This window comes from Crocodylus porosus, unplaced genomic scaffold (genome assembly GCF_001723895.1).
Source record: "Crocodylus porosus isolate Cpor-Errol unplaced genomic scaffold, CroPor_comp1, whole genome shotgun sequence".
Taxonomy (NCBI): domain Eukaryota; kingdom Metazoa; phylum Chordata; order Crocodylia; family Crocodylidae; genus Crocodylus; species Crocodylus porosus.
The window spans coordinates 35,473,877-35,488,132 of NW_017728913.1; the positions used below are offsets into that span (position 1 = coordinate 35,473,877).

At 41.1% G+C, this 14,256-nt stretch overlaps 1 protein-coding gene across 2 annotated transcripts in view; it reads left to right on the forward strand.

The window, feature by feature from the left end:
- The window catches only part of SNX25 (sorting nexin 25), a 129,899-nt gene that overhangs the window by 12,141 nt on the left and 103,502 nt on the right, over positions 1–14,256 (forward strand). For both annotated transcript variants that reach the window (XM_019534696.1, XM_019534697.1), the window contains exon 2: positions 6,277–6,361. In XM_019534696.1, the coding sequence (XP_019390241.1) occupies positions 6,340–6,361 (22 nt within the window). In that variant the 5' untranslated portion in view covers positions 6,277–6,339. The remainder of the gene's footprint in view (positions 1–6,276; positions 6,362–14,256) is intronic.

The window sequence follows — 14,256 nt, forward strand, 5'->3', positions numbered from 1 at the left end:
ACAACAGATTTATCAGCTGGACACTGCTCTTCAAGCTGCAGGGCTTCATATTCGAAATTGGATTGGTAGTGGCTAACATGCCTCCTTAAAAATTGGCTATCAGTATTGACCCCAAAAATCTGTTGGTGCACCCCTAATTTCTAAACTGATACAGGCAACCCCCGCTTGGCACTCGTAATTGGTTCCTGAAAAACTGAGCGTTAAGTGAAATGAGCATTAAACAAAACAAAGTATTTGACGACCCAAGATGGCGACCGCAATTGTTTTTAATGACCCAAGATAGCGACCAGGAACATTATAATGAAAATGGCTAAGCACTAAGTGAAAGCAGGTATCAATTTAAAATGAGCATTATAACAAAATAGCGCTAAGCGAAACAGCATTAAGCATGGGTTGCCTGTAGTTTTAGAACTGATACCACTTCAGAACTGCATGCAGACTAGTCCTAAGAGTGACTGGTGCATAATTTGTGACCAAAATAAATCTTAGGTATTTTAAATCCATTATTATGGTAGTTCCTTTGGAAACGGAAGTGCTGCTTCAGGAACATGCATGAAATAATATTTCTTAATAGTAGGAAAATACAACCTGCTCAGTGAAAAGTGAAGTCATGGAAAATTTAGTAAAACGTTGTTAGAAGCAGTAACTCTTGATTACCAAGGTTCAGTCCAACAGTAGCATACAGCAGGAGACTGACATCCATAAAGAAGAATGTTAATGACTACAGTATTGGATAGAGCAAGCATATCTGTGAGTAATTGGATATTGGTTTTTGCACATTAAAATAGATTTGACTTTGTCTTTTGGACCAGCAGTTAAAATTTAAAATGCTTTGCACCAGGTACAGTTATAGTATATTATGTTCTTACTTGCATTCTGGTTTTGCTTTCCTTGTTTTAGTGTAACATAACTTATTGCTAATTACTTATCTGGGTAAGCTTGGGAGTAGAATTAAGTACACATAGGGCTGAAGTTAGACAAACACACACAGTACAAACAACTATCTGTCAGGTCACATTTGGAAAATTGCTTTTGATTTCTGAATGTTGAAAACTGTTAAGCTGATGCTGCTGTTCATTCACTTTATCTTCCATTTCTCCCCACCCCCATTAAAAAAGTTATGTAAATACAGCTACTTAATTCTCATGTAATAGTTATGCATGAGTTATTTTAAAGACGGTTTTTAGTGAACAAAATTGTTTTACACCAATAAATGGTCTTGGCTTCATAATTTTTGCATCAGTAGGAGATTGAAAGATAGTGAAAAAAAACCCCAATAACCCACAGTCTAGGATTCTGGTTAAATGCCAATTTGGATTTTGTTTCAAGCCTCCAAGGCTATTGTTGTCTGTGTGTACAGTAGTACCATTCCCAAGTGTAACAAACAGGGAACAGAACAAAAGATTTTAAGAAATACATGCTTCCTTTCTGTATATAAACAAAAACAAGAGTGAAAAAGCTTTAAGAATTAGAAATGTTCCTCAGACCAGTGTCCCCAGTAAGTAGCCATGTCCTCCTCATTCCCTCTTCTTTCCCTTTTCTGTTGCCAAATTTTATAGAAGGATCAGAAACTTGATAATCTGTCTTCATGGATGCTGATGTATGATGTCTTACTGTTCTGATCAGTGCTAAGGTACATACAGATGTTTAGGGAAGTTAGATTGCATTAAAAATGGCTGCCAAATCTATGGTAAGTCAGGATGGGGGATGCTAGTGGGACACTTTCAGGGGGATTGGGGCAAGGTGGGTCTATGGGAGGTGGAGGGGGATCAGGAGGAAGCTAGTGGGGTCTGAAGGAGGGCTTGGGGGGATCAGGAGGGGGCTAGTGTGATCTATGGTAGGGCTGGGAGTGCTAATGGGCTGTGGGTGGGATGGGGGGGGCTTTCCCCTGCCCAGGTCTAGGGCCTATTTTAACTCCCTGCTCCCCCACTCCCAGATGAACAACCCCCACAGTGAACCTACCCCCTCCACCTCCACATTCTGCCCTGCCCTGATCAGTTTCTGGCACTGGCAAATGACAGTAAAACCAGTACTGAGAGTGGTGGGCTCACAGGGTGGAGGTTGGCTGGTCCATTGTTGGGGGTTATCCATGTGGGGGAGGGGCCATGGGGCTAAAAATAGCCTGGTGCCAGGGGGCAGGTAGCAAAAGCACAGCCCTGGGTCTGGAGCCAGCAGCTGGGCTTTCCAAACCCTGTGGCTGCACAAGGAACTGCACAGAAGTTCAGTTAGACTGGTCTCCCTGGACCCGATCTAAGTTAGACTACCTCGGAGGTACACTTAACTTAGATCAGGTCAGCTGTTTTTTAGAGTGATCCAGACTTTCTAAACTTCTGTACAGTTTGTACTTAGATCCCTTGTTTAGTTGGTCTAAATGTAAGGTCCATACCTGGGAAAACTAAGTTAGATCAGGTAGTCATTTTTAATGCTATCTTACCACCCCGAATGTCTGTACCTAGGCTCAGTGTGTTCCGTTTGCATGCACGGTTTATATTTAATTGAGAATTGTTCAGTGAGCAACTAATAAGCCTTTTATTCAATGAGAGGAAAATTAAGCCTTTAGTAAAGAACTGCAGGATATTTATTCTTAGTACAGTAGGTTGTCCATTGCATTTGTTAGATGTCGGAAAGTAGGACAGTGGAACTTTGTCTGAATTAGGGTCTTAGAAAAAAGAGAAATGCCTGACTTCTAAAATCTACCAGATATACAAAGCCAACCAATATATGTGGCTCCGGGACATTTCTGTCTTTCATTTGCTATGAAGGAGCATATAAGACAGTTTTAGTTATAGTTCATGAGAGTTGTTCAGTGTACATTGTAGCAGCATGTGTTGGGTTTCTTACTTTGCTGGATTTCTAAGGCTGTATCTGAGCCATGGATCTTCTGAAATCCTCCCACTCTTGCTTTAGAGTGGGTGCTCTTTGACCTCTGCTAGCAGTGATATCAGTGCTGATGTTAGGCTATGTTCTGGCTTCTTTATCATAGTGTCCCGAGAGTGCCTATGCTACCTTTGCTAACACCAGCAGAGCTGAACTGTTCTTGTTTAAAAAATAAGGTAACATTTCAGTGGTTGTGCTAGAAGGGATATTTATGCACCCTTTATCTGTCATGTTTGGAGGTTGGGGGCCTTTGTGTTTGATATTTGGTATCAAAATTAGTACTTGCTTTGTTGTGGATGTGCTCTTAAGTTTTGCTTCATAGTATTAAATAATGAAGACAACACATAGCAGAATCTCATTTAAGGGTAAGAATGGAAAAGCATTTCTTGCTAATATGAATAAACATGCATGTTAATTTGTTGGCTAGAATTCCACTCTACTGTCTTCTGAATGTTGCATGTAAAAATAGCTGAGCTAAGATTTACTTTACTTTTCTTTTTGTTCCCTGCCCATCTGAAGTTGTTTTCTCTCAACCTGGCACTGCTGCCCTGTCTATCACCTGCACAGCCTCCTGTGTTGCTATGCAGCATGTCTCAGAGAATCCAGCACAATGCAGCTTCTATCCAGTGCCTTCACTTTGTGTCCTTTAAATTGTACATTTTATCTCTATGTAGGTATCCTTTTATCATCATTGTTACTTACTGTATTCATTCCTTACCTGAGTTCTTTCAGTTGCTCGTTTTTGTTCAGATGTCTTTCTGACTGATTATCACTCCCTCTCCCTTCTGGTTGGCTGTGCTTGATTTTAAGTGGAAAACTTGTTGCCATTCATAAGATAACCCTGCAAATAACATAGAATAAATTTCAGTAAAATGCATTTCTGCAAGTTGAAAAGTAAGATTGCATTTAATTGAAATACTGCACATTGAGTACTGAGGCATAACCTTTTTGTGTCTAAGCAGAGGATTTTTAAGATTGAAATATAAAAGGATCAAATTGTGAGCTAAACTCACTTTGTGAGATTGGGTATATTGGATTATTGTGCTTGAGATATGGAGCAATTCCAGCTGCAATAACGGCTCTCCTCTTAAAGGATCTATCTGATGTTCTTTCTTCTGCTTGTAAAGAGGAGGCACTGAATGGAGGAGAAACAGTAGGAATTCTGTTTTATAGTTTTATTATTTTAGATTGTATTTGGAAGTAGAAATTTGGCATTTGCTCTTTGGAGTTACTTTAGAATAGCAAAATATACCTAGTGGAAGTTTCTGATATAGATGAGTATATGTGTTAGAGAACAAGGTATTGTAACTTTGGGTATAGAAAAAAACCCTGGTATAACTTTTTTTTTCTAGGTTTCTCCCAAGTCCTATTCTGCTAAATTAAGTGAACTATTTAAATTGTAAATATTATGCAGTTAACAGCCTCCCCTCACCCCTCCTGTTTCTCTTTAGATTCTTTTTACTTCCTTCTGTAAACAAAGCATGGAGATCCTGTCCAGCATTACAAATTTGCTTTGTGAAGAATGTTTAGTGAAATGAGTTGTTAAAAATAACAAATCAGAATTCTCAGATATTTTCAATAATATTTTTCAGGCTTGAGAGGGTGTTCAGAAAAGCCTCAGCTATCTGAACCTGCTGCTTTTTTGAGAGTCAAACAAATCATTTTCTTGTGCATGACCTTTAGTAGTCCTGACAGTCTTAGGTTTTAGATGAAAGGGCATTCCAAAATACTGTAAGGTTTATTAATTGATTATCCTATTTTTTTTTATAATTATTGTTAGAATGCTAGCACCTGAATGCTATGATCATAACTTTATTAGAAATATATTGTGCTGAACTTTATGCATATATATCTTAATAAAAGGATAGTCATGTTTCATATCAGAAGATACTGAGCACTTGGGTATTTTTTTAATAGGGATGTCATTTTATTTTTTGTGAAAGGGAGATTTTTGGCCTTAATTCATAGGAAACATTTTATCGCTATTTTTTCTCTTCAAAACATCTATTGGTCACACAATTCTAATGTGTCCTCTGCAACGTAGGGTTGAATCTTTTTCTATATTTAGAAGTTGTATCAGTGTAACTTCCCTTAACTTGAGACTCTCTTTTATCCCTGCATAAACAGTCTCCTGTTAATAGGTATGTGGACTCCAATCAATATATATTGGACTGGTTTGCCACTGATCCAGTCCCATATCAATAAGAATTAAGTTGGATTGATGGTAATTTGGGCACATGCTATTTTTGCTGTAGTTAAAACTGCTTTACATATAGAGAGAGCTGAAATTTCACCTTTTATCTATCCCTTGTTGGTACACCATTAGAATTACACTTTGGAGAGTGTTCCTCCATATACTCATCTGTTCTTATGTCTTATAATACTGTATTTTCAAATATCCGTTTAGGAAGGCAGCTTAAAAATCAGCGGTCCATAGATGCTTATGGCTAGTATTATTTTGGACTAGTCATGAAGTATACTCTGGAACAGTGATTTTTCAGCCTGTGGGCTGTGGACCCCAGGGGCCCACGAAAGATGGCTGTGATCAATCAAAAGTATGTAAATACCTATATTTATGATTTGGAGGCGTCTTTACCTCCATTTGAAATTTTTTAGGGGTCCACAAATGAGAAAAGGTTAAAACCCGCTGCTCTAGAAAAAATTTAATGTCTTACTTTAATTTTAAAATACTTCCCTGAGCTGAATGAAACATGTTTTAACAGAATGCTGCAAAGGTTTTGTAATTGCTACTGGCCTCTTGATGTAGAATAGCAAGGTGCAACATTTTTCTTTGTATCCAAATGAACTGCTGATCCATTAAATCTGTCTTGTTGGGATCTTATAAAGCTATAAAAAAACACTGCTGTTTACTAGAATGTTTTTAATTGCTTAGGGTGTTGGACCTGCCAAGTATCCTATTCTTGATTTATGGGATTGTAAATAAAGGATGATTTCCCTTCTCAATTAAAACAAAATTTTAAAAAATCACATTTTGCTAATCAAAGAAATTAAACCCACATATTTCCTGAGGTTGTTACTTTAAAGTGCCCAGACCAGCCTTATAGGAAAGATCATTGTTTCATATATGTATTGTTTCATGAATGTGTGTGTATGTATGTGTGTGTATATAAGTAAAGCAGTGACTTATGTAAAGGGCAAGTGATGCAGTAGTAGTGCTTGAGGCTATGTTGTAGCTGTGAGAATTGGGGGAAAAATGGGAGAAGCAAAGACTTTTATGGGTGATATCTTTTATTGGACCATCTGTGGGAGAGAGAGAGAAAGATGAGCTTTTGAGTACTCCTGTACCTTTCCTCAGGTCTGAAGTGATGCAGTAGTATTTTTAGGTTCTTTAACACTATTCCACCAACTTCTGTTTTATAAATATTCTCTTTATTTCAGAGTCACTTGTCTGGAAACTCGCATGAATTGGTGCAATCAAGAAGAGTGGTGATTTCGCACAACATGGATAAAGCCCTGAAAGAAGGTGAGTCTTAACTGGGAGAAGAAGATGTTTGATTGTGAACCTTATAGTCCCCTTAGCAAACCTTTACGTGTACAAGTAGTTCTAGCATTATCCAAAGCATTACTTGCAGAACAGAGTGCTATTCAACAGTGTAAGGTGTTAGAACCTGCTCAGAAGTCTTTTGAAGACAAGTTTTTTTCCCCTTCTATATTAAAAAAAAGATGGAATGGGAATCTCCACAAGATAGTCTAATTCTGTTCACAGGAGTAAGACATCATTTATAATTGTCACAATATAATTGGTTAAAAGAGAAGAGATGCAAAAGACAGGAAGGAGCACTGAGATGGAATAAATTTCAGTGGCATTCCTATTCAGTATGACAAATGGTTTGAAATAGTCAACAAGGGATGTTCTTTGCTTTTTATGCTTGCTTCCTGGTGTGTTTGAGATGCATCTACAATAAAGATAAAACATTTTCTACTACTGTTGATATTGCAGAGAAGGTAAAATTATGACAGCATCTAAAACCAAAATGTTACAGTTATGAGCTTGTTAGACTGCAGTCAGATAATCTCATCTTGAATCATCAGAAAACTTGCTGAAAACTGCGGTCTTAACTGATACGTCTTGTTATTAATTGGGAATTGAATGGATGAACCTTACTATAAAAATAAGATATCAAGTGTCATGTATCTAATACGATCTTGGCATTATTCTATTTGGTATTTCTATCTACGACTTACCAAAAGATAAAAAACATAAAATAATAATGGTACATCTGACTAGAAGGTTATAACTTTAGAAACAAAGATACAGGCCATCCTTTCAGGACTGAGGCTTTATTATGGGAACCAGTGGCACTGAGGCTATAAACAGACATCAGCCTTGGGGCAGGATCAGCTGTACTGTGTCTTGGCACAGCTGATCCACTTCAGTGGGTGACACATATTTTTGACCATTGTTCTGAGTCGGGGCACAGCAGTTCATGAGCTGGCAGGTAATTCTCTGCAGAGGGATTCCCAGGGTGCTTCCAAGTGGGGAAACTTGAGCTGGCACTCCCAGGACTTTGTGGGGGTCTGCTCCTGCAGGGAAATAACCAGGGTATGTAGGTTTGGGCCCCTGAAGCCCTGGGACTTCCTGCCTAGGGCAGCCAGAGAGTGCTCTCCTACCATAAAGTGAACAGACATCTGCCACAAAAAACAGCACAAATTTTTACTGTACATTGCTGCAGCTGCAATTTTGGGCAGTTGTGGTGAGACAAGGGACACAGGCATCCATTTGCTTGGGCTTTGTGCTGCCATGAGACTTTTTATGATGGCACAAAGATGATGTTTTTGTTTCCAGCATGAAAAGTTCTTGAGAGTTATAATGGATAATCAGATGAAGACGAGATGTTAGCATGCTCCTTTGAATAGAAAGGGTAATGCAGTTCTTGGATGTATAACTAGGACAATGCTTAGTGAGAGTAGGAAGGTTGTACAGTATTGCCACTGGTGTGACTGTACATCATTCAGTTTTGGTTTATATGTTGAAAAATTAGAGATGCTCTGAAAAGAGCTTTACAAATTATTAGAAGTTTGGAAAACTGGCTCTGAAGGAGCTCAGGCTCTTTAGCTTCTCAGACTGAAGTTTAAAGGATGACTTGATCAGTCTTGAAGTGTTTGTATGAAGAACAGAAATTTGATCAAAAGATTTTTTTTGCTGTATGCAAAGGTATAGTGAAATCCAGTGCTGTAAAGAGACCAATTTAAATGAGGCTAATATTTTTAATAATGATGATGATAAACCTTTGGAGCAGTTTACTATTGGAACAACTTACTTGGCATCTTCCTTGTAGTTACCTTTTACTAGAAGCTTTTAAATTGGGAGCAGATGTTTTTCCAACAAATACGTTTTAGTAGAAATAGGAATTAATTCAGGGAGGTCTTATAGTCCGTTATTCTGAAGGTTAGACAAAGAGATCAAAATATCTCCCAGCTTTATAGTCTAGGAACAAAAATATAAAGACTATTGAAGCTCTTTTGTATATTGCAAAAACATATGAAGACAACATTTAATTGCTCTTGTGCAACTGGAACATAAAGGTCCAGATCTGTGGCGCAGCTGCTCATCTACAGTTCCCACTGATTTGAAGCAGGAGCTGCGGGTGCTCATGACATCTTAAGTTTGGGAGCAAACATTGAGTAAGGTATTCAGTGTCATGAATACCTCAGGCTGATGTTCAGTGTATTCAGTATCTGAGTATAAGAGTACTGAGTATCTGCCAGGATTAGGCCCAGAATACCTTAATCTTGCTTCTTTTTAGGATGGAAAAGATTGTTACAAAAATCTGCTTAGTAGGGAAAGAAGGAATTCATGTCATGCTTCTTTGTAATGCAGCACAGGAAATGTAAGGTATATTTTACTTTGTGACGCTAACGATTTTTTAATTAACATTTCAAAGTTGAGGTGTAATCATTATTGCAGTCTCATTCTGTGCTGTTCAGTCATCTTTCTTGGACAGATCTTAGCAACTAGTATATTAATTACAGGTTTGAGTGCTTTTAGACTTAACTGTAATAAGATTGTATTGATGTCTGCTAGAACTGACATTTCATTTGTCTGCCAGCAATACATATACAAGCATCCCAGTTTAAAGCACCTGTGATTTTCTGGAAAAAACAGCCACTGTTGTGAGTTACCAAGAGTCACTGGACACTACATTGCTAGGCAGGATTTTGTTTCATATAATTCCAGCATGTTTCTATGTACAATCAGAATACTGGAGAAGAGTGATATTTTGGATGCATCTTGAAATACTATGCTTGAAAGGCAAATGGCAATAAGTGAATCTGCAGTATCTACACTTCTGGGGTTTTTTGAGATGTCACATACAGAACCTGTTAGTTGAAATAGCATGTTCCTTATGACTGACAACACAGCAACAGTAGAACTGATCATTCTTTTGCACAGCTCAGATTTTCTACTTGTCCCAAAGTTCTTCTCTCTTTCTCCCAAAACCCAAATCTATTAACATTTTATTTCCACCTGCAAATTAATATGTGATAATAATTATTTATGCCTGTTACAAAGCAGCGTATGACAGTGTGCTAAGCCGTCTATGCTTTAAGATGCTCCTTCTGCTTAAGATATATTTTAAAAGTTTTGGGCTACTTTAAATTTCATGGATACTGTATGCAATTTATTACCCTTTTTGAGAAGGAAAAAAGTAGTATTATTGAAATGAAATATTGGCTATTTTGTGCTTTCGGACAGAATTTACACATACTCTGGTTTAAGTGATCAGAAACTGGTTCAAATCTGTAACACAACAGAAGTTCAGTGCACATAAACTGCTTTCAAAATGGCCAAAACTGGTTTAAGATGAACCTGGATGGATGTAGTATCAGACAACTGATTTAGGCTAAATTGGTTTATTGAACTTCTGTCCTGGATCCCCTCCAGATTCAAGTTAACTCAGTCTCCCAGGGTGCTTTGCACCTTCCCAGCCTTCACAGAGTGGGCGGGCTAGTATTGGCTCCAGCTGTCTGCTTCTTCTGGGCAGGGAGGCATGCTCTGGCTCCTCCCTCCACCCCTTCCCTCCTGGCTTCTGGCCTGAGCCACCGCAGGCATGTGGCTGCATTTCTGGAATTGAAAGTGAATATCTCTTCATCAGGGATCCTGGTTTTCTTTGATTAAAATATCACAAATTCTCTGATTAAAAAAATCACATGTTCTCTGATTTTAAAAACGCAGAATTCGTGATTAAAATGAAAGCAACTATGTATATCGGTATCAGTTGAACACAATGTTTTCTTGATATATTTAGTTTGGAAGCAAATTGGAAGCCTGATCAATGCCTCAATCTCTATAATACAATAAATTCTAAATACCTATAAATTGTGGTATTTGATTTTTGGGTTTTTTATTATGGAAAATCAGAGCTCCCCCTGCCCCCCATAGCTCACAGAATGCAGGTCCTTAACTCCCCGCCTGCAGCCCCATGACCAGTGTTGCTCGCTTCCCACCGACAGCCCCCCAGCCCTGCAGATGCCCCTCATTTCCTCCCCTCCCCACAATCTCCCTGGCTCTGATGGTACCCCTGCCCCCCCAGCACTGCCGGAGGGGGCCCCCAGTTGCCAGGGCTTTGGGGCCAGGGACCTGGGTCTGCAGACCCCTCCCCCCTACAGTAGCGTCCGAGGCCTGGCTGCCATCCATGGGAGGCCATGGCTACTGCAGTGGAGCAGAGCATGGAGTCCGGCTCCCCCCCTGCTGCCTGCCTGCTGAGGGCTCAGACAGTGGGTGGTGCTGGCTCCCTGCTGCTGTGTGCACTCTCGGGGAGGCAGGGGGAGCCAGTACTCCCCAGATCTGTGCACAGGGTGGGGGCAGGCACTGGCTGCCTGCTGTGGTCTTGGATTCCCTGCCCTGCTGCCCTCCCCTGAGGCCTCTGTAGCCTGGTGGGTATGCCCCTGTGCTTCAGGGCAGAGTTGGACTGTGTGGGAAAGCTCGTTGCCACTGCAAGCCCTGTGCTGCCCTGAAGAGGCATCCCCTGCACGTGTGGCAGCAGCGAGGAGCACAACCCTGTGTCACTGCCCCCGCTGCTACTGCCACATGGGCAGGGGACACCTTGCCATGGCAGCACAGCTCGTAGTGGCAATGAGCTTTCCTGTGCAGCCGCATTTTGCCCTGCAGTGGCTGGGTTGCACCTGCCAGGCTGCAGAGGCTCTTGGGGAGGGCAGCAGGGCAGGGAGCCTGAGCCCTCAGCAGGCAGCCTGTGCCCACCCTCACCCCATGTACAGACCTGGGGGGCACATGCCCCCCCCATTCCTCCTCCAGGAGTGCATGCAGTGGCCCCACCCCCTTAACGAGCTGCCTGTGGCCCCATCCTGCTCCCTGCTGGGGCCCTGCACATTCTGGCTCTAGGCCCTAAGCCTCATACTCCCTCGGCTGGGCAGCAGCCCCAGACCTTCCCAGCTCACGCACTCCCTCCCTATGGGGTCCTCAATCCCCCTTCTCCCACCACCAGACTTAACTGTGGGAGCTGCTCTCTAGGCTGCCTGGTGGCCACGTACATATACATGCATATGGCGCCCCCTACCCGACCGCTGTCCTCCCACTCCCCCCAGCCCCTTGTAGGCTGGAACTCTGCACCCTGCAGAGAGCTCTTTGCAAAAGTGGAAAATCTGTGGGCTTCTCTGTTAAAATGAAAAATCCGTGTTTTCCTCGGGTAAAAGGGGAAATCCATGTTTTTCCCATTTCCCTGTGGCAGCTCCCTGCTGTTCTTTTGCTTATCAGTTAAATGTATGCAGCTTAGACTAACTTGCAAAGATTGAATCAATTTATCCTCAAGCTTTTTGATTGTCTATACATAGCCCTATATTTGAATATAGAGTATTCAGGATTTTTACCAAGAAAGGCCTAATGCTGCAAATGTTTGCACATGCTTACATTTAAATGTATTTGTAGCCCATTCAACTCACTTGAGGCTTTTCATTATTTAACGGGTAACAATGGCTTTCTCATTATTTAACATTATTCATAAATTTATGCAGAAAATCAGTGCAAATCTTCATAAAAAATATTTTACATATAATAGCACATTCCTGTTTCTGTTAGTGTACATTAATAAGATACCATGACACATATACTACAAGCAATACTGTTACTACAGAGTTGATTAATGATCTGTTGGATCCCTGCTTTTCCTCATGGCACACTGAAAAGCAGAGTGCAATAAGGAATATCAAATGTAAAAGCACACCCTAGTTGTTAGGCTTGTTCTCTGAAATCTATAGCCTTGATTCAGGAAGACACGTAAGCACGTTTTTCAGTTCATCCTTATTCACTTGAATGTTTATGGCCAGTAACAATTTTGAATGTTTTGGGCTTCGAAAGGAGTCCCTTATTTTTTCAGCATGTTGAGAAACATAACAAATAAAAAAAAAAATTTGCTAAGTGTCTAGAGCAGCAGTTCCCAAACTGTGGGTCAGGACCCCGAATGGGGTTGGAGTATCAGTGGATGGAGTTGCAGGGGTGCAGGGAGTGAGGGGCCATGTTGAGCAAATGGGGTTGTGTTGGGGAAAAGGTTGGGAAGCACTGCTGTAGAGAATGGACTAATTTCAGATTCCAAATAAGAAAGCATTATTTTTCATAGTTTCATAGTAGGTAGGGTCAGGAGGGACCTGAACAGATCATCTAGCCTGACCCCCTGCCACAGGCAGGAACGAATGCTGGGTTCACAAGACCCCAGACAGGCGATCATCCAACCTCCTCTTGAATTTGCCTGAGGTAGGGGCAAGGACCACTTCCCTGGGAAGTTGGTTCCAGATTTTGGCCACCCTAACTGTAAAAATTGCCAAGGTAAAAAAAATTGCTGGCCTTGCTGACTGCAGTTTGGCATTGGCAGCTCATGTTCATCTTGGAGTCAGCAATGACTCCAAGATCCCTTTCCGCCTCTGTGCTTTCAAGAGGGGAACTCCCCAGCCTGTATATATGCTGTGGATTCCTTCTCCCAAGGTGTAGCACCCTGCATTTGTTTACATTGATCCCATCCTATTCTTGTCACTTTTGTAGTCAGTCTAAATCTATTTGCAGCCTCTCTCTCCCTTCAAGTGTGTCCACCTCGCCTCACATCTTAGTGTCATCAGCAAACTTGGACAGCCTGCTTTCCACTACTTTGTCCATGGCACTGATGAAGATGTTAAACAGTGCTGGCCCGAGGACCAAGCCCTGGGGTTACCCCACTGCTCACATCTCGCCAGGTAGAGTACAACCCATCCACCACTACTCTCTGGGTGTGCCCCATCAGCCAATTTTTTACCCATCCAACTGTGTAGGCATCAGTGCCACAGTCGGTTAATTTATTGATGAGGATAGGGTGAGAGACAATGTCAAAGGCCTTCTTAAAGTCTAGAAAGATTATGTCCATGGCAACACCATCATCCAAGGATTTAGTCACCTGCTCATAAAAGGCAACCAGGTTGGTCAGGTAAGACCTGCCTTTGATGAACCGATGCTGATTGCCCCTGAGCATGATCTCCCCTGCTGGCCCCCCACATATGTGCTCCTTGGTGATTCTCTCCAAGATCTTCCTGTCCAAGATCTTCCCGTTCTGTTACATGTGGTAACAGAAAAGTGTTAATGTGATTAATGAAAGTAAAGTTATGCAAAAGAAAGTTTTTTTTATTCATTTATGAAACAACGTAAGAAAGCCGTTCACTAAGCTGTAGAAACTATTTGTTAATTTGATAATGTGGTGGCTGCTGTCCAATTAATTAAAATTAAGACTATCCTTGGCCCAGTAATAATCTGAAAGTAATTGCAGTTGATGTTGTATTTGGGTACATGGACGTATAATATGGTAATTGGCTGATGGACATAATCAACTTTCATGGTTAATTTAAGCCAGAATTGTTACATCTGGCATCACTCAAAAGTGATTGAGTGTAATAGAGGAAATAGTCCAAATCTGAATATTAACCTTTCTGGTAAATACTGTAGAACCATCATCAGTGCATTTCAGCCTTTTCCCCAGTTCCCTCTGATTTGCAGTATAAAAAATGTGAAAAGAGCTCAGATCACTTATTCTCCCAGCTTTCTTTTCAGGACTTGGTTCAGGAATGGAGCTAAATCAGTGGGACTTGGATTCCCAAGTCAGTCAGACACTTTTCAAGCCATTATCCATAGTCTGAAGCAGAGTAAATACCTAGGCACTGTGGCTTCCCCATGTGAACACACTCAGGAGATGTTGTAGGGGTTAGCTACCTCATCATTGATCACAAGGTGAACCATGAGCCTGCAATGCGATGCTGTGGCTAGTAAAGCGACCAAAATGCTGGCTTGCATCCATAGATGCTTCTCAGGCAAATCCCAGGATGTCATTCTCCCCTTGTACTCAGCCTTGTAGGCTTGGCAGTGCTATGCTGGCTAGCTCTATG